Genomic DNA, 20,749 nt, shown 5'->3' with positions numbered 1-20,749 from the left:
ACAGAGGGCCACTGGTTGGGAGTTGACTGCTCCTTCCACATAAATGTCAGGGAGTTCAGGGTGATTCACCTGGCCTGCCTGGCTTTTTGGTCCCAGTTACAAGGCAAAGTGGTTCAAGTCCTGACGGACACCACCACCACAAAGCTTTATATCAATAAGCAGGGTGGAGCCAGGTCATCAGCCCTCTGCCAGGAAGCCCTCAGACTATGGGACTTTTGTGTGCAGCATGCCATTAATCTTGTAGCAGTACTCCTCCCTGAAACCAGGAACGTATTGGCAGATCACCTCAGCAGAACCATTTCATCTCGCCATGAGTGGTCTCTCCATCTCAATGTCCAACAGGCCCTACTGGAGAGTAAAAAGTCCTCCACTAGAGCAGCCTACCTGGCCAAATGGAAACTGTTCACATGCAGGGTCTCAGCCCAAGACATTAGGCCCGAGTTGGCCTTGCTGCAGCTGATCCTGGACTACTGTATGCATCTCAAGCTCCAGAGTTCATCCCTTTCATCAGTTAAGGTCCACTTGGCTGCTATGTCAGCCTTTCACCCTCCATTCCAGGGCAGATCAGTCTTCATTCATAACACGATGGTCTGGTTCTTAAAAGGTCTGGAGCAGCTCTACCCTCAAGTCCAGGATCCAGTCCCTCCGTGGGGCCTGAATCTGGTACTCGCACAGCTCATGAAAGCTCCCTTTGAGCCCTTGGTGTTCTGTTCCCTTCTTCTGCTCTCCTGAAAGGTGTCATTCCTAGTGGCGATAACTTCTGCCCAAAGATCTCTGAGATTAAGGTGCTTACATCAGAGCCCCACCCAATATGTTCTTCAAGAATGAGGTCCAGTTTCAGCCACATCCAGATTTCCTGCCCAAAGTGGTTTGGCAATTTCACACAAACCAGGACATATTCTTGCCAGTCTACTGCCCAAAGCCTGATAAGTCTGAAGAGGAATGTAGGTTGCACTCCCTGGATGTCAGGAGAGCGCTAGCCTTCTACATTGAGAGGACCAAGCCATTTCATAAGTTGACACAGTTGTTTGTTGTGGTGGCAGATAGAGAGAATTTCATCTTGGATCACAGCCTGCATCCAATTCTGCTATCGTCAGGCAAAAGTACCTCCACTGGCGATTGTAACCATCCACTCAACTAGAGCACAAGCCTCAGCAGCAGCATTCCTGGCCCATGTGCCAGTTTCAGATATCTGCAGGGCTGACATCTGGTCTCCGTACATATGTTCGGGTCTCACTATGAGCTTACGCAGCAAGCCCGAGCGAACGCTGCTTCGGTAGAGTGGTGTTACAAGCCATACATCTGTGAACTTAAAGCCCACCTCTAGGGATACTGCTTGTGAGTCACCTAGAATGGAATTGACATGAGCAAGCACTCAAGGAAGAAAAAAAGGTTACCTGCCTTTCGTAATTGTTGTTCTTAGAGATGTGTTGCTCAAGTCCATTCCATTACCTGCCCTCTTACCCCTCTGTTGGAGTTGCCAGCAAGAAGGAACTGAGAGGGCATAGGGCTAGTGGCTCCTGATATATCGATCCATGAGAGTGGTGCCACAGCTGGCCCCATGGATACTGCTAAGGCAAAAGTCTCCGACAACAGTGCATGTGGGCGTGCACACATCTAGAATGGAATGGACATGAGCAACACATCTCAAAGAACAGTAGTTTTGAAAGGTAGGTAACTGTTTTTTCCATGCCCTTTGTGTGTGTGTGTGTGTGGGTCGGTTTTTTAAAATTGATCATTAACATTTAACATCTACTCTTTGGGAAGCCAGGATAGTCTCCAAATAAGAATTACTGGGCATTTTTGGTCCTGCTTTGAGCAAGGGGTTGGATTAGATGACCTCCTGAGGTCTCTTGTAACCCTAATCTTCTATGATTCTATGATTTTGAATTTTTTAGTTTATGACATGCTTCGGTTCAGTTTTGTTGAAGCTGTGCATTTATTTTTAGAATTTTTATAAATATATTATCCAATATTTACCAAAAATGTGTGAGAGAGGACAAAATGGGGCTTGGTGGTGCAAACAGGAAAATGAGAGGATAAGCTTTTATATCAATGTAATCCATTATAGAAAAATCTATTTTCAATCTGATAGTTCTTCATACTGTGCAATAAATCTATGTAATTTGGCAACTGGCAAGGATTTCTTCTCACTTCCCATATAGGTGTAATCAGAATTATTTCCTTAGATGATTATGCACTGGACATTTTGTTTTTTAAAGCTTTTCTTTCCTTTGCTGTTTTACTCTGAGTTGTAAATCAGTCTTCATGGGAATAATGTGTAATTTTGAAAACCGGATTTTGTAGTATCTTGATAGGAAATCCTGACCACAAATGTTACAGAAATATTTTTTTTCCTTCTAATTGGGTTATAAATTTTTACTGATTAGACCTAAATTCAGTTTAATTATTACTGATGGTTAGACTGTTCACAAACTGTCTAACAGTGGTTGGTTTGAGCTGTGTATGTTGTGTTCTGAATAAATAATATAACAACTTGTAATGAAAAATTGAAATGTTAATATATGGTATTTGCAAATAAAGGCTGATGATCGTAATACATACTTTCATTACACAGAGGTTTTTAAAGATTTGTACTTACATTCTGAATTTGTCTCTGCTATGAAGATATTTACTTCGCATCTGTAAAAATGTATGTCTCAAAAAAAAATCATTTACTTAGCACTGAAGTGGCTCAAGTCGGAAAAATCACCAGTTAAACCAGCATTAACTTCCCCAACAACCTTAACTCAGATGTGACTCTCCAGTGAGCATCTGACTAGCATGCCAAAAAATAGTGGGGAGGCTGCAGTAGTGCAGGCAGTGGAAGTAGTGGCATAGGCTAGCTGTCCCAAGTACAAAAATGCCTGAACTCCAGGGTTATGTATTCAGGGCAACTAACCCGTACTTCTGCTGCCACTGTCTGTGCTATTACAGCTACACTACTATTTTTAGCATGCTAGCTCAGATGAGAATTAGCAAGAATATGTCCATGGGAGCTATGAATCAAACCCACAGGTTGTAGTGTAGCCATAGCCTTAACTTATGCTGCAGGGGATAGGAAAGAGAGTTGGAATCTCTGTACACATTTCAAAAAGGAGTCACTTAATGAGTGTGAAAAGTGCCTAGAACTTTAAAATTTGTCCTTGAAGTATCCATATTTGAAATTGATTTTTGTCTTATTTTTTCACTTTGTTAGGGTTAGTTCTGGTGAAATATTCTTTTTAACATCATTGTTGCTTTAGCTCGAGGGGCTGTGTCTGGAGGCAGGGCTGATAATTAGTTGATGAACATAGTCTATGTTTAAGTATTTATAATAGGTTGTTCATTTATGTTCTTTTATACGGTGTAGCAATAATGCAGTTTGGATGTGATCTTCTTTAACTTCACTTTTTTTCTCTAATTGTAATAGGAAGACATCTACATGTATGGAGGCAAAATTGAAACAAATAATGGGAATGTCACTGATGAGCTGTGGATATTCAACATAAACAGTCAAACATGGAGTACCAAAATTCCTGCAATACTTGTACATGGCCAACAGTATGCTGTGGAGGGTCACTCAGCACATATAGTAGAGTTGGACAGCAGAGATGTTGTCATGATCATCATTTTTGGATACTCCTCAGTGTACGGTTACACAAGCAGTGTGCAAGAGTACTATATCAGTGAGTTCTTTTAAATACTTTCTTTTTGCCCTATATTGATGCTTCATTTCTTGATTTTTAACCAATCATGAACTAAGTTTAGAAGAATAAAATATATTTGGCAAGCTCAAAAAACTCTTCTGCTGTTCTTTAATTTTTGATCCAAGTAGCTCCTTTTTCTTTTAATTTATATAAAATCAGTTTGTTTTTAAATTGGTCAAGTTTGGTTCCTGTTTTGGAAATATTGGAGTAGACTGGGTGTGATTAGAGTCATGGTTGGGGTACTCAAAGTAAGGCAAGGGTAAGAACCAGCAATTTTACATATATTGAGTTATGATGGTGTATAAGGTTTATCATCATTTTCTAGACATAAGTTTATTGAAAAGAAGGTTTAATAAGTAGCATGGTATACAGTAATCACCTTAATTCTTGCAGGGACAAAAATTTCAAGATTGTTAATGTTACTGTAGTATTTCCCATTCTTAATTTCAACATTTAATAACTATTCTGGTTAATATTACTTAAAATATAATTGTAAAGAGTATAATTGCAGCTACCATAGAAAATAAAATCAATCACAACTTCTATAAATCACTGCAACTTCTGTTGTCGTTTCACTAAATCTAGCTATGCTTCTGGATTATTTTATATTTTAGACAAGGATTATACTTATAAGGGAACAAGTTTAACAAATATAAAATAAGATAATGCTAAATAACTTAATATTTTATTTTATAGACTTCATATAACATTTTCTTTTAACAGTTAGAATATCATATTAAAATGCCCCTTATGATAATCTTTAAGAGTAAAGCTAATTAACATGCACATTATTTAATGAAAACAGTATTGTGAACAATCTTGCTGAACATTCTTCCTTCCTTGTTTTCTATGGTACTCAACTGAATCCCTAACAATTCTTTTAACAAGACAGTCACAGTAATGTTTGTGGTTACTAGATTGAGAGTGTTAAGAACTTTTACCAGCAGTTTCAGATATGTAAAGGTTCAAAGTGGTATTTTTATATGGGACAATTTCTTTGAATTTTGTCTCATTTTATAGGTGTGTGTGCGAGAGAGAGAGACTGAGTACATAACTGCATAAATTTATGTGCACTGTTTTGGGTAGGGAATAAGTCTTCTGTTGTGTTTGGCCAATTTGAAATAGTTCACCAGTTTTCAGCTGATCACAAGAAGCATAGTTTTAGTTTAATAATGCATAGTTAATGCAGGACTTCAGTTTTGGCTTCATCTAGCATTAAGGTGTCACATGCTTAACTTCAAGCGCTGAACTAGTCTTTTTATTTCAGTGGGATTGCTCACATGCTTAAAGTTTAAGCATGAGCTTAACTGTTTTGCTTAAGTATCAGAGGGGTAGCCGTGTTAGTCTGGATCTGTAAAAGCAGCAAAGAGTCCTGTGGCACCTTATAGACTAACAGACGTTTTGGAGCATGAGCTTTCGTGGGTGAATACCCACTTCGTCAGATGCATGCATGTCATGCATCTGACGAAGTGGGTATTCACCCATGAAAGCTCATGCTCCAAAACGTCTGTTAGTCTATAAGGTGCCACAGGACTCTTTGCTGTTTTGCTTAATTGTAGCTTCTATGCACAAAGACTCTCAACCTGTCTACATTACAATGACAGGGTGCTTCCACTATATTCCTGGCATGATTTCTGAGGACCATATTGACATCTTTTCTAGCAATATCAAATATGTCCAGAAGGGAATGAGAATGGGAGGAAGACTACCACAATATAGTCTATCCATGTTGATATTTCTGATGCAGTTGCTTAAGACTATCCTGAAATTGCAGTCTCTATCTTCCAAGCTAGGTGTTCCTCTACATTTCTTTGAATTTGAATCAGGGATCCTTACTATATCATCACAAGACAAGACAAGGCTAGTCAATTTTAATTGTCTCCTAAATCTTGACTATTTGTTTGCATAAAATAGTAATAGTCACTAGTTACTCTATAACACTGAATTATAGAAGGCAAAGTTCATTGAAAAAACTTCCAAGAATTAATGCCTTTTATTGAAGACCTGTTTTAAGAAAAGCACAAAGTAAAATAAGAAACATAAATCATGATAATTACTATAGTTTTCTGCATGATCATTAATGTTTAACAGTACCTTGAATATAGTATATCTAGTCTAAGTATTAAGGTCAGAGAAGTACCACCAAACTCCATGTTTTGAAAATCTTAAAGTAACTATGATGTGTTGTTATTTGGTTTGATTATGAAGTGGTGGTAGTGGTAGTAGTGGGGACCTCTTGCCTCACTTAGCAATGTGAATGAAAGTTTATTGGATAATTTATTGCTGGCATTAGAGCTAAAATTCATGACTTCTTTCCATTTTACAGCTTCTTTACTATGTTAGGGCTATATTTGTAGAGGATTAGTAAAACAGACTGCTATCTACGACTAAGCAAGTGGTTTTTTTTTAAACACCTTGAATCCATGGTTATAAACTCTGAGTCGGGGAGAAATATATTTTGCATTGCTGCCAGTTATTATGGTTCAGAATTAATCTCAACTTTGTAAGTTTCCTTTCAGAGATATTAGCTTGTCTGCCAATTATAGAAAATATTAATGGGAAAGTGGGTGTTTTCATAGAAAATATATTCCGTTATTGAATTAAAAAATAATGTAGAGTTGTAGCAATATAAGGTCTTCATGTAAAAACCCATTGAGAGCAATGAAACTACTTATCTGAGGAAGAGTTATTCACACAAGCAGTGGTTTTTAGGATCTACCCTGTATGCTGTAATTGTTCAGTTTCAGCAGATAACCCTCGTGTTTTGTTTCACCGTAGTACCTCTTATTTTTGTCCCCCACCAACAGTTAATGAATTCTGTGGCAATTTTTCCCCAGTTCCTTGGCAATTTCAACATTTATCTTTAGCTTTGCAGCATTGAAGTCATTTTTAACCATGAAATTTCAGATGGTCGTTTGCACTAAGTATGACTTACTTGTTGGAACTCAATAGCTGCAGGCTCCAAAGTTAGAAGGTATGGCAAGTGATAAATGCATTTATGTAGAACCCTCTAATGTCCTGTTCAGAAAGGAAATTGGTTACAAAGAAAGGCTTCTGACCTTGTAAAAAGAAAATATAATATACCTTTTCCTCTCTCTGCCTTTTTCCAATATTCAGACTACTCTAGAATTTGACATTTTGCTGCTTTCATTGATGGGCGGATGCAGTGGTATTGAAACAATTTTTATAATGGGGGTGCTGAATGCGGAAACTGTGTAATTGGTTATCGCTACTTCAAGCCAGGGAGTGCAGCAGCACCCCTAGTTCCAGCACCTATGGGTGGATGCTATATTCTCTTCAGACACTGGCTCTTGGTGGGTTTAACATCAACTCTTTTCCAACCACTTGCCACACTCACACTGAAATAAACAGGTCTGATATAAAATTTACCCTACTTAGACAGCTTCAGTTAAACTCTTAGTGACCCAATTTCTATCCCTTTGGATATTTCTATAAGTTGTAGTAATCAGACGTGGAATTCTGGTACGCATATCCATTTTAAAACTAAGGCCCTGACTTCTGTAGGCTTTGGATCAGGAACCATGCAAAAGTCTAGATGCTGACTTTAGCATGTGCTTCTTAATTGGTGTTATCTGGGGACTCTTTTGGCTTCTTATTTGAGCACTGTACTGTGCAGCTGTTGATCACAAATCAGGTTGATATAAAGTATGCATACAATCTCACTCTTTCTCAGAAAAACACACCAATCCTCCCTCCTTGAGTTCCCTCCTTAGGATCAGGGGTGTGCACAAGAGGGAACGGCAAGCAGGGGAAGGCCCCCCCCTGCAATAATCGGCTGGGGCACAAAACTCCTCCAGCCCTGGGGCCATGGCAGAGAGACCGAGCTCCTTGAGGGCCGTGGTGGGGGCACAGAAAGTGCACTTCCTAAAGCAGTCAAATTTTAATTCCTGCACATGCCCCTGCGTAGGATAAAGTAAAATTAGCTATACCTGAAAAAAAAGTAATTTCTGTTCAAATACAATAAATTATCTGTTTAAAAATCATGACATTTTGTGTACTCAGATTTTCATTGTGTGAATGTGTGGGAATACGTCTTTGCTCTGGAGGTGATGTGATTGCCTTTGGACTCATTGCAGGAGCAAAGGAGCTTCCTTTTGCCCTTTCTTGCTATTCTTAGAGTTATGACTTTTTGGGAACCTATAAATCTCAGGAGGGGAGTTTTGTATGGATGGTTTTACTAACTTGCACCATAAAGCTTTTCTGGGCTAGTCCACAGGGAAATTTATTTCGCTTTAGGTTAGTGATACCTCATAAACTTTCTAAGAATCTCAATGTGAGTCTCAAGGTGAATATAATATCCGTGTTTTGCTTTAGCTGAAGTTTAAAAAAGCTCTTTATGTGTAAGGAAATTTCTGAATAAGTCTCTTCTGGAGTTATGTAAAAATGACAGAGATTTGTTTGGATTGATAACAGATTGCCTTCTGCTTTTTAGATTGAAGTGATTCTCTTTCAGAAAAGAAGACTTTAACAAACTCAGAGAACTGGTAGGTAAGGCCCTGTTGGGAGGAAAATCTAAGGGATAAGAAGAACAGGAGTACTTGTGGAACCTTAGAGACTAACAAATTTATTTGAGCATAAGCTTTCATGGGCTACAGCCCACTTCATTGGACGCATAGAATGGAATATATAGTGAGGAGATATATATACATACAGAGAACGTGACCTTTTCTTGTTTTCTGTATGTATATATATCTCCTCACTATATGTTCCAATCTATGCATCTGATGAAGTGGGTTGTAGCCCACGAAAGCTTATGCTCAAATAAATTTGTTAGTCTCTAAGGTGCCACAAGTACTCCTGTTCTTTTTGTGGATACAGACTAACACGGCTGCTACTCTGAAACCTAAGGGATAAAGGAGTTCAGGAGAGCTGGCAGTTTGTCAAGGAGACAATACCAAAGACACAACTGCAAACTATCCTGATGCGAAGAAAAGATAGGAAGAATAGTAAGAGTCCAATATGGCTCAATCAGGATCTCTTTAATGACCTGAAAATCAAAAAGGAATCCTATAAAAAGTGGAAACATGGGCAAATTGCTAAGGAAGAGTGCAAAAAAAAAAAAAAAAAAAAAAGGGCACAAGCATGTAGGGCAAAATCAGAAAGGCTAAGGCACAAAATGAGTTACACCTAGCAAGGGACATAAAGACAATAAGAAAACGTTCTTTAAATATATTAGGAGCAAGAGAATGACGAAGGTAGTGTAAGTCCTCTGTTTTGGCTTGGAAGGAAAAATAACTGATGACACAAAGGATACTGAGGTATTTGAAACCTATTTTCCTTAAGTCTTCACTGAAAAGGTTAATAGTGACCAAATATCCAACACAATTAATATTAACAGCAAGGGGGAAGGAATACAAACCAAAATAGGGAAAAAAAGGTTGAAGAATATTTAGAAAAGTTAAAAGAACTCAAATTTGGAGTCTTAGTAGTTAGATAAGTTATAACTACTCAAGTCTGAAATTCATCCTAGGGTGCTTAAAGAGCTAGCTGAAGCAATCTCATAACCATCAGCAATTATCTTTGAGAACTCCTAGAGGATGGGTGAGGTGCCAGAGGACTGCAGAAGGGCAAATGTAGTACCTTTCTTTAAAAAGGGTAATGAAGAGGACCCAGGGAATTTGAAGTTAGGCTGACTGACCTACAATACCCGAAAAGATACTGGAACAAATTATTAAACAATTTGTGAGTACCTAGAGGATAACAGGGTGATAAGTAATTGCCAATATGGTTTGTCACAATTGGTTGAAAGAGTAATGGTTCACTGTCAATCTGGGAGGGTGACTCTCTAATGAATAGTTGAGTGGAGAGTATACTTACAATATCTGAAGATGACACCAAACTGGAAGGAGGTGCTAGCACTTTGGAGGACAGGTTTAGAATTCAAAATGACCTTGACAAATTAGAAAATTGGTCTGAAATCAACAAGATGAAATTCAATAAAGTGCAAAGTACTTCACTTCGGAAGGAAAAATCAAATGTACAACTACAAAATGGTGAATAACTGGCTAGGTGGTAGCACTGCTGAAAAGGATCGGGGACTTACAGTGGATCACAAATTTGAATATGAGTCATCAGTGTGATGCAGTTGTAAAACAGGCTAGTATTGATTGAGGTATATTAATGGGACTATTGTATATAACATACAGGGGGTAATTGTCCTGGTCTACTTGGCACTTGTGAGGTGTCCAATTCTGGGCATCATACTTTAGGAAAGATGTAGACAACTATCCTCAGTTCCTTCTCTACTGCCTCAGCCCCAGAAATAACACTAGCATCTCCACCTTGAGCATATTTGGCCTTTTTCTTTCCTTCTATGAAGTTAGTTTAGTTTAGTGTTGTTGTTCGCATATTTAGTTAATTTAGGTGACAGGACAATTTTTCTCTCTCTTTTTTCCCCTGGGAGTTTGTCTTCTCCTGGTGGGGTTTGCCTGGTTCTCCAGGTAGCAAATGTTGCCTCTCCTGTTGAGAGGCTATACCAGTGAGCAACAGACATTCCAACTGTGTCTGTTAAATGGGAGAGTCCCATATCTCCCAAAAGTGCTCCCTTTGTTTAGCCCTTAAAACCAAGGCTAGGAAAAACAGGGATATAAAGCTCAGACTGTTGGCAATGGAACATTCCACTCTTTGAGCTAGGTCTGGACATACCCCCGCCCCCCCCCCCCACTCCCTCTGTACATCTGTCCCCCGGTGGACCCAGCATCCCATCTAACTCAGGACATGCTTCCCATAAGAAGGGTAAACATTTAGAACACTCTGGGAAGACTCCTGAAAAAGAAGAAGTTGGACTCTTTACTGAGCCAGCTCCAGAAAAGACCAGGTTGCATCCTTGGTCTGCAAAGGTATGGGTGGGCCTGCAAAGCCCAGAGCTCTAAGGAGAGAAAACATGGCTGCTGTAGAGCATCTGTACCCTCCACTAGTAAGGGGAAGCACAAGGTACCATCTAGCCTGGCTCTGTCATTGACACTGAAGCATTCTGCTCCGCCATTGGTGCAGTCATGCGCCTTAACTCAGTCATTGGTAGCAGTGCAAGTAACTCAGCTAGGAGTGCCTATACAAGTGGTACCCATGAGCAAACATCAGTCCAAGAAGGCCTGTGGAATACTCAGCATTACTGGTACGATTCGCTCCAGCCATAATGACTTCAGCTGTGGTGTCTTTATTGGTGTCCTTTCCGGTACACAAGAGGTCCAGTACTTGAGGGATCTCTGTGTTGAATGAACCAGAGTCCCCATTGCTGTACGTACCGAGCATCTCAGGGTATTGGGGTCCTGGTCTCTAAGTGACCACTCCCTGGCACAAGTCTCTACTCCATCCTCATTGGCTGCTCCACGTACTTCTGGAGAGGGGAGGGGAAGAAGAAGAGCATTCCTGGTCACTTTCCTGGCTTTCTGTTGGGGTTTCTCCTATATACTTATTTGTGAATCGCCCCTCATGCAGGAAGGACTTCATGGTACATCAAACATGATAGAACCATGCCTGCATGCTACCCCTCTCTCTTGTGGACCTCCTCAATGGCCATTTTGGGACCCCTGGGCTGCCTGTTGGCAGCAGTTTTAATAAATCACTGGTACCTTCTATTTGGGAGACTGAGATCCCACATCCTCCCTGTATTTGAGGAGCTGGAAGCTAGGGCAGATGAAGTCACCTTTGAAACTCCAATTTTGTTATCGCTGGATGAGGTGCTCATACTTACTCCTCCTTTCACTGTTGATGACTTTCTACAGTTCCACAACTTCATTAGATGAGTAGCAGACACTCTGCAGATCCCATTGGAGGAAGTCAGAGACCACTTGCACAGGCTGTTTGACATTTTACAGTCAGCAACACCCTCCAGAGTGGAGCTACCTATTAATGAGGCTCTTTTGGATCTGGCTAAAATGGAAAGGCAGATACCAGCCACTATTCCACCAATGTGCAGAAGGGCTGATGACAAGTGTGATGTGTCCCAGAAGGACTGTGACTTTTTGTTTTTCCCTCCCCACCAACTCCCTCATGGTGGATTCTGTGAATGAGCAGGGCAAAGCACACTTTTTAGGGGCTACCCCCGATGAAAAGCACCAAAAATGAGTGAACCTCCTTGGACAAAAGTTTTTGTGTCAGCAGACTTGCCATTTCAGATTGCGAATTATCAGGCAGCCATGGCTAGTTATAACTTTACTCATTGTAGCAGGCTGGCAGCTTTTATTAAACATCTGCCACAGGACTTCAGGGAACAATTCCAATCTACTGTTGCTGAGGGTCAGCTATTGGCCAGAACAGCTCTTTATGCATCCTTAGATATTGCTGCCAGGTCCATCTCTATGGTGGTAGTTAAACTCAGGGCATAACTGAGAGAGGTCCAAAATACAAAAGAGGACCTCCCTTTTGATCACAAACTCTTCTTGGAGACTATGAATGACTCCCTGCACGCACGTAAGGACTCCAGGGCCATCCTATGTTCCTTGGGCATTTATACACCTATGAGCAAGAAGCATTTCAGTAGAGCACAGACTGCCCAGTAATTGTGCGCTGCTCAATTCTTAGGATACAAAAAACCCCCATAATCCCCAGAAAGAAAGAGATTTCAGAAGATGAGGGTCGCCCAATCGCCCTCTGTGACCACACAGGCATAATCTAAACAGCAGTTTTGATGGGTTGGCCAAGGGTTCAAATGCTCCTGTTCCTCTGATTTTACAGTTGCACCCTTTAGCCCACCTCCTTCCCTTGGGGGTTGACATTGTCTATTTCCACCAGACTTTAAAGTGAATCATCAGGGACCAACGAGTATTGGAGGTCATAACTTCAGGTTACACCATTGAGTCTTTGAGACTCTCTTCCCTTCCCACTGCCCTTTTCCTGTCCCTCTTAAGGGACCTCTCTCATGAGTTTCTACTAAGGCAAGTGGTGGACTTTCTCCTCTGGCTAGGAGTGATAGAACTGGTTCCTTCCCTTTGTAGGGGCAAAGGATTCTACTGAAAAAGGATGGAGGTTGGAGGACAGTCTTAGATCTAAGACAGCCGAACAAGTTTGTGAAACTCCCAAAATTCAGGATGGTAACTCTCGTAACTATAATTCTTCCTCTAGAGGAAAAGGATTGTTTTTTGTCCCTTGTCCTCCAATATGCCTACTTCCATGTAGCCAGTCACCAGGGAAATACCTACGATTTGCTGTAGGCCAAGATCATTTCCAGGTCAGAGTGCTTCTCTTCAGTCTCTCTTTGGCTGTGTTCTCAAAGGGTGTTCTCAAAGGTTCTTGCGGTAGTGGCGACTTGCTTTCTACAGGAAGTGATTCTCCTCTCCCTGTACCTCAACAACTGGTTTCTTAAAGGATGCTCTTTCGAGGCAGTGTTGTCTTCCATTCAGAAGGCTCTTGCTCTATTCCAAGAGTCGGTCCGACAGCTAATAATAAAGAAATCTGTGTTAGTACTGGTGCAGGAAATTCAGTTCATAATGTGTACTTGGACTTGGGGGCATATCAACACTTACCTCTGGAGCGATTGTTCCAGCAGGAGTTGATTTATTGTGTCAACTGCCGAATGCTCTTCAGAACTCCACCTGAACTCCAGAACTCCACCACAGCCAGAAACATAGGCGGAGTCGACTGGGGAGCATCAGCAGTCTACCTACCGCAGTGAAGACACCGCATTAAGTAACTCTAAGTACGTTGACTTCAGCTACACTATTTTCGTAGCTGAAGTTGTGTAACTTAGACTTAGCTCGCCCTCAACCCCCAGTGTAGACCTGGCCTTAGTGACAGCCAGAGTGTACCTCCTTTTAGATGGATTTGTGAAACTCTCAGGACTGGTTAGGTTGATTCAGGGAAGCCCTAGGACATCAAGAAGATACTGTCTTTTCAGCTCCTTGGTCATATGAGAGCATGTACCTTTGTTACCAATCATGCAAATTTACACTGCTGCTGTTTCCAAGGTTGGTTGAGAACTGCACGTTCTCCTACCAGAGATGCCTTGGACATCTTGACAGTCCTCTTGCATGTAAAGAACTCACTGAATTGGTGTAAAGAGCGACTGCACATCTGTGCAGGTGTTCCTTTCTGCCATCCAACCCTGTCAGTAAGTCTAACTAATGCATCCCATGTTGATACCCTCACGGTTCAGGACAGATGGATGTCCTATAAGACAAGTCTCCACATCAAACTGTTGGAGCTCAGGATGGTCAGGGATGCTTGACTCCATTTTCTCCCATTGATCGGGGCAGAGTGATGAGGATCATGATGGACAACATGTCCTGCATGTTTTACATGAACAAGCAGAGAGGAGCAAGATTCCCCTCCTGATGTACTGAAGGTATAAAGCTGTAGAACTGGCTCATAGTCAACCTCATCCAAATTTCAGAGCCTACCTTCCAGGCATCCAGAAACTGCTGCTAATGCCCTCAACAGACACTTCTTCCATGACTCCACATGGGAACTGGATACTCAAGTCCTCTAGGACATATTTCAGACATGGGGTTGGCCAGAAATTGATCTTTTTGCCCATAGGTATACACATCTGGAAGAATTACAGTTACTGCACAGGATGAGTAACAGTTCCTTCCCCTGCTCCCTTTGACTGAGCAACAGTCCTAGTTGCCAGAATATTTATGAAGTATATTTTTATTGTAATGCAATGAGAATTAAACATCAGGCATCCTCATGGAGAATTCTTCTTCTAATATTTGGGTGAGTTGTCTGTGACTTCACCTGCTTTTCTGTCTTTTGCTGACTGAATGTGAAGCATCTTTGGATCTGATTTTACTTAATGAGCATAAGCATTTAACCATGCTATAGACTGGATCAGTCTTCTGGAAATGAGAGTGGCAAAGCTGGTCTGGAATGCCTGATTCTGTTTGACAAGGATGGTCAGGATAGGGGCAGAAATTAACCTTGACCATGTGTTTAGTATCTGGCATACTTAATTATCTTAAGTTACTGTAGTGAGTTATCTATGCACTTGGAAAAAATTGTTTCTGCTGTGTGGAACTCTTTGGAAAACTGTCAAAAGTTTTGACAGAAGACATCAAGTTCTTTGTTAAGATTCAAATTACAAGAGGACATTACGGGCAAGTCCTGACTACGAGAGTGATTTCCTTATTTGGGTTTTGGCCCTGAAAACTTCTCTAACTAAAATTCCTAACTGTCCATTCAGTTCGTAAGATTTAAATATAAGGGATAAAAAGTCTTTACTCTTCCTCTATTTTTCAGAGTGCTCATATAGTATTTAGACACAGGTTTACTCAGACAATTTACCATGCAAAATATTATTTGAATAAGACAAATAAGAATACTAAAAGTAGAATCAAAGTGTAACTAATTGGATGCAGTCAACAGTACCATATATGTTGTCCCAGAGAAATACTTACTTTTCCCCCTGAGAGGCTAAACAGGCCTGTGACATGATAGGCAAGTGAAGAGGATTGAGGGGTAGGATTTTCAGTATATCTACTCCTATTTTTATCTAAATTGTACAAAGTGTATTTATTTACTGGTAAGTATTGTGTAGCCTGCACATAAAATTTGAAGTCATTGGTGTAGATTTCTAAGACATGCTCATAGACACAGTCCTGAATAGTTAAGAGATATCCAGCAGTTGGTTTAGGGTGTGGTGTGATACCAGTTATATTGTATTTTCATTAAAAGTGTATATGCCCTAAATTTCAACACTGGCTAGGAGCAAAAGAACAATGCAACATAGTCTACTAGCTATGTTCATACATTACAATTCACCAAAGATGGATAAGAATAAAGCTACTGTCATCCATCCCATAGAAATTGATTTTATTGTGTCTGCCTTTTGCCCAAAAGATTTAACTTGCTTAATAAGGTAGAGTCTGAAAAGTGTGTGCTGAAATTTGGATTTCAACTATAGTGGGCTTAAAGTGATGTAGTTTGCCACCAGGCAGGCAACAATATTTTGTTTTTCTTCTATAAGGTCAGTCTGCCTACCTGTATTAGGTGGGATACAGGAGAAAAATGGACTCTAATGTAGCCTTTAAGTTAAGTTGGAGCCAGTATATGCCATTATTCGGTAACTGTGGCAAAAGAACCTATAGCGTAGCAGCCACTGTGGCTTATAAATTTGCAAACTTCTGCTGTACGTAGGGGAAAACTTTCCACACCTTTCATACTTTAGACTGAGATTTTCAAAAGAGTGTAAGGGAGTTAAGTGTCCAACTCACATTTCCTTCGTAGGCCCTTTTCAAAACAGCCATAGGCTCTTTTGAAAACCCCAGTCTTAACGTTTAAGGCAGGAGTTCTCAAACTGGGGGTTGGGACCCTCTGGGTTGTGAGGTTATTACATGGGGGGGGATCGCACACTGTCGGCCTCCACCCCAAACCCCACTTTGTCTCCAGCATTTATAATGGTGTTAAATTAAAAATACTTTTTTTGTATATTTATTGGGGGGTGGGGAAGTTTGCACTCAGAGGCTTGCTATGTGAAAGGGGTCACCAGCACAAAAGTTTGAGAACCACAGGTTTAAGGCTTCTCCAGAAAGTGTTTCCTTCCCCCATGCTGCTGAGGTGCCCTAGTAAATCATCAGCATTCCTCCTTGCTACTGAACCATCATATATTATCTTGTAACCATCCCTGATGTTTGTGGATTTCAGCCCCTTCCATTTTGGTTCTTGTATGCAATGTACATTCTTCTTCTCTTCAGAGTCTCAACTACTGCTCTTGATTTTCCTGTCATTGTTCCCACATAAAGGGGATCCAAATGTAATTCTTGGGCTTACATCTTTTGCTGCATTCACCCAGAATGCGGTAGCCTGTTCCCACTTTCCATAGCTATCAGGTGAAGTGGTCACGTGTTTCTTCTGGAAGATGCTGTAGTATTGTATTGATATACTCCTTAAAGACCCAGACCCAGAGAAGCATCTGTGATTAGCACAACTTTTACAAACTAGCTGGCTTGACCTGATGTTCTTGGTTTGAAATGTGATGTGGAAAGTGGATTTGAACATAACTTTGCTTTTACATTACATTTGCTATTAAGAGACTTATCCTTTTGTGAATTTCAGCAGCTGAACAGTTGAGACATATTGTCAAATAACTAACAAGCAATGGTGCAAATTCAGATGGATTAGTTTAATAGTCTCTCTTTATTAGCTTCTGAACCCTAATTGTCCATTTGTAGCTAGCCCACTTCATGAGAAGTTATTGTGTCTGCTGACCTATAAATATGTTATGTCCTTTCTGCATTGTGGGCTTATAACAAAAATACCAAGTAATATAATATGACCTATGTTTCAGAACAATAACCAAGCCAACAGTTGTTGATTTTTTTTAAATGACTTAAGGCCTGCAGTAAAGTGATTAAATTCACTGTAGCAATCTGAATATTAAGCTAGTTCTGATGACGTAGGAATTGTATTTTATTACTCATATATAAAAAGTTGTTTTATTTGATGAATAGGTTTGTTGGTAATAATATTTATCACAGTGCAGTACAACAAAATATGGTGTTAAAATCTTAGTACTTTTATTAAAATTTAGTTGTGGCAGGTAATCTGAAATGATCGGTGGAAAAAGAATGTTAGCCAAGTTATAGGTGTGAAACTATATCTTTCTTGGAAAAAAGGTTTTAAAGTGTCTGCTTTCTAAAACAAAGTAAAAGGCACACTATCAAGGAGACCTTGGTAACTGGGGGAAGGAGCCAAAGAACAATTTTGATTAAAATATGCTTAATTTGAAAGAAAAAATATTATAATTATTCTGAAAATAACTGTATATTGTGACAAATGTATTTGAAACAGATATGAAATATATGTACATTTTCTCTTCTACAGTTACACTGCATCATATGACTTTAAAATCAGGGTTGTTGCCAGATTTTGTTTAATTGGGTTTATTGTATTACTACCCTATGATATTACTTTTTCATCTGAATATGCAAGTATATTAAACATTGTTGGAATGTTGCAATAAATGTTACCTTCTTGTTTTCGTTAGAAGGATACTGTTAACTTGAAGTTCTGAAGTTGACTAATTTAAAAAAAACAAACTATACTTCTGATAGAATACTGCCTAGGCATCAATTCATCTGAGCACACAAGTATGTACTTAGGCGTATGCTGAAGTCCCATTGACTTCAATAGGATGATTTATTCTTGAAGTTAATTATGTGCTTAAATTATTTACTGAGTAGGGATGGATTTACTCACATTCTTTAAGTACATACTTATGTGCCTAACTGAATTGGTGGCTTAAATAAAATACACAGAATTATATTTTCTTTAGATACCAAACAGATATTTATAAGGGTTTTATTAAAAAATAAGGCAGAGCAACAGCACTAAATATATTCAGTCTTTTGTTGTTCTTCCATTTTGTGCACATGTCTGCATACCATCTCTTCAGTTTGTTTGCTGTTGATACTGGTAAACATAGATTTGGAGTGGAGAGTCAGGAAAAGAGCATGCAGCTGAGCCTCCCCTGAAGGGTGAAATAAATTATGTCATCATGTTAGTACATGAGACAGGAAGCTCAATTGGCCATCAACAAAGCAGTGGAAATAGTGTTACACAGAATAGAGTCAAATGCACAGAGTAAACAAATGGGGGGAGCGTCTTTTGTTGCCAGCTTCTTGCACTTTTAATAATTGTAGGTGTTACTTATAAATACAGTGGATAACTATATTTGGTTAAAAAAATTAGATATACAGGTTGATGGGGTTCCTTTAAATATAAATTATAGTTTAATCTGGTTGTTATAAAGTAAATTTACCCCAAAAATAACACTGTAGAACATTGAAGGTTTTCATAGGGTGAATTGGGTGATGATAGTAAGAGTGTTTCAAATTTTGAGGAAAGGAAGTAGAATATGTAGCATTGTTGGGAATTACCAGACAGTGGTATTGCCAGTTGGCCTTCTATTTATCAGAATGTATAGGAATTAGATTTTAGAGGAATGCTTATTCTGAGTTGTGATCCAGTTCTTTTTAGAAGCTCATTCTGTCACCAATAAAAAGCTGTAATTATTGCTGTAATTTCTCTGCCTAAATTTATGTCTGATCAACAGTTAATCTTAGATGCTGCTGCTGCTTACAAGTTATAGCCACACAAGCAAACAAAACATTACATGTATCAGAGGGGTAGCCGTGTTAGTCTGGATCTGTAAAAGCAGCAAAGAATACCTTATAGACTAACAGACGTTTTGGAGCATGAGCTTTCGTGGGTGAATACCCACTTCCTCAGATGCATGTAGTGGAAATTTCTAGGCGCAGGTATATATATGCTAGCAAGCAAGCTAGAGATAACGAGGTCAGTTCAATCAGGGAGTATGAGGCCCTGTTCTAGCAGTTGAGGTGTGAAAACCAAGAGAGGAGAAACTGGTTCTGTAGTTGGAAAGCCATTCACAGTCTTTGTTCAATCCTGAGCTGATGGTGTCAAATTTGCAGATGAACTGAAGCTCAGCAGTTTCTCTTTGAAGTCTGGTCCTGAAGTTTTTTTTGCTGCAGGATGGCCACCTTAAGGTCTGCTATAGTGTGGCCAGGGAGGTTGAAGTGCTCTCCTACAGGTTTTTGTATATTGCCATTCCTAATGTCTGATTTGTGTCCATTTATCCTTTTCCGTAGAGACTGTCCAGTTTGGCCGATGTACATAGCAGAGGGGCATTGCTGGCATATGATGGCGTATATTACATTGGTGGATGTGCAGGTGAATGAACCAGTGATGGTGTGGCTGATCTGGTTAGGTCCTGTGATGGTGTCGCTGGTTGTAGATATGTGGGCAGAGTTGACATCGAGGTTTGTTGCATGGATTGGTTCCTGAGCTAGAGTTATTATGGTGTGGTGTGCAGTTACTGGTGATGGTGTGGCTGATCTGGTTAGGTCCTGTGATGGTGTCGCTGGTGTAGATATGTGGGCAGAGTTGACATCGAGGTTTGTTGCATGGATTGGTTCCTGAGCTAGAGTTATTATGGTGCGGTGTGCAGTTACTGGTGATGGTGTGGCTGATCTGGTTAGGTCCTGTGATGGTGTCGCTGGTGTAGATATGTGGGCAGAGTTGACATTGAGGTTTGTTGCATGGATTGGTTCCTGAGCTAGAGTTATTATGGTGCAATGTGCAGTTACTGGTGAAAACATTACATGATGCCAAATGTATTACTGGGCATGTGTGTATATTGTAAACTGATGAAGGGCAATAAAGATTACTTTTATTTTATGCAAAAGTAATTTTTCAGTTGGGAAAGTATGTGTCTAGCCTTCAGATTATTACATTATAAAAATTCTATCTATCTATCGATCTATCTATCTCTTCTTGCTTGTATTATAGATTTTAAATGTTTTATGTTTACATAGGGGTATTTTTAACATGAGCTAAGCCAATTAAAAAACTTGGAAAAACATGCATAATATATCCAACACTTTTACATGGTTTCAAAGATATAAACTGTTAGTCCCTGATTTTATGATTGATTTCTTTGGGTGTTAAGTAAGCACTTATCCCAGGAGTAGGTCCTTGCAAGATTAGATTGTATAGATTATTTTATGTCTCTCATATGTCTCTTCCAGGATCAAATTCATGGCTTGTGCCAGAAACAAAAGGAGCAATTGTGCAAGGTGGATATGGTCATACTAGTGTCTATGATAAAATGACAAAATCCATTTATGTTCATGGTGGATACAAAGCATTACCTGGCAATAAATATGGATTGGTGGATGACCTTTATAGATATGAAGTTAATACGAGGACATGGTAAGTAAAATTAAGACAATGGTAAACTAAGATCAAGATAACATTAAATTGTGGTTAATGCATATACAATAGAGAGATATTTACAATAACTTCTTTATTCATGTTTATATGTATGTTGTAATGATTTTATAATTTTCAATGCTGGAATTTTCAGAAAAAGAAAATAGAGGGATAGTTTTCTATCGAAACTGAAGATTTAGCAGACAAAGCACATTGTGTGCTGGCAGGTTAATTTTAGAATATTTAGTATCTTAATTTTAGGCTTTGAAAGGTTTTGTCATTTTAAAAAAAACATCCAGAAGTTTGAATTTTATGGAAACTGTGTCAGCCTCCTTTTGGAACCTTTGGAGATCCTACCAAATTCTCAT

At 39.5% G+C, this 20,749-nt stretch overlaps 1 protein-coding gene across 5 annotated transcripts in view; it reads left to right on the top strand.

Moving 5' to 3' along the window:
* ATRNL1 (attractin like 1) overlaps positions 1-20,749 on the top strand; it is a 1,010,697-nt gene that overhangs the window by 202,474 nt on the left and 787,474 nt on the right. For all 5 annotated transcript variants that reach the window (XM_050958929.1, XM_050958927.1, XM_050958928.1 and 2 more), the window contains exons 8-9: positions 3,413-3,668; positions 20,198-20,381. In XM_050958929.1, coding sequence (XP_050814886.1) covers positions 3,413-3,668; positions 20,198-20,381 — 440 coding nt within the window. The remainder of the gene's footprint in view (positions 1-3,412; positions 3,669-20,197; positions 20,382-20,749) is intronic.

The sequence above is a fragment of the Gopherus flavomarginatus genome, chromosome 6, assembly GCF_025201925.1.
Source record: "Gopherus flavomarginatus isolate rGopFla2 chromosome 6, rGopFla2.mat.asm, whole genome shotgun sequence".
Classification (NCBI taxonomy): domain Eukaryota; kingdom Metazoa; phylum Chordata; order Testudines; family Testudinidae; genus Gopherus; species Gopherus flavomarginatus.
This window is presented reverse-complemented; position numbering and strand designations above follow the sequence as displayed.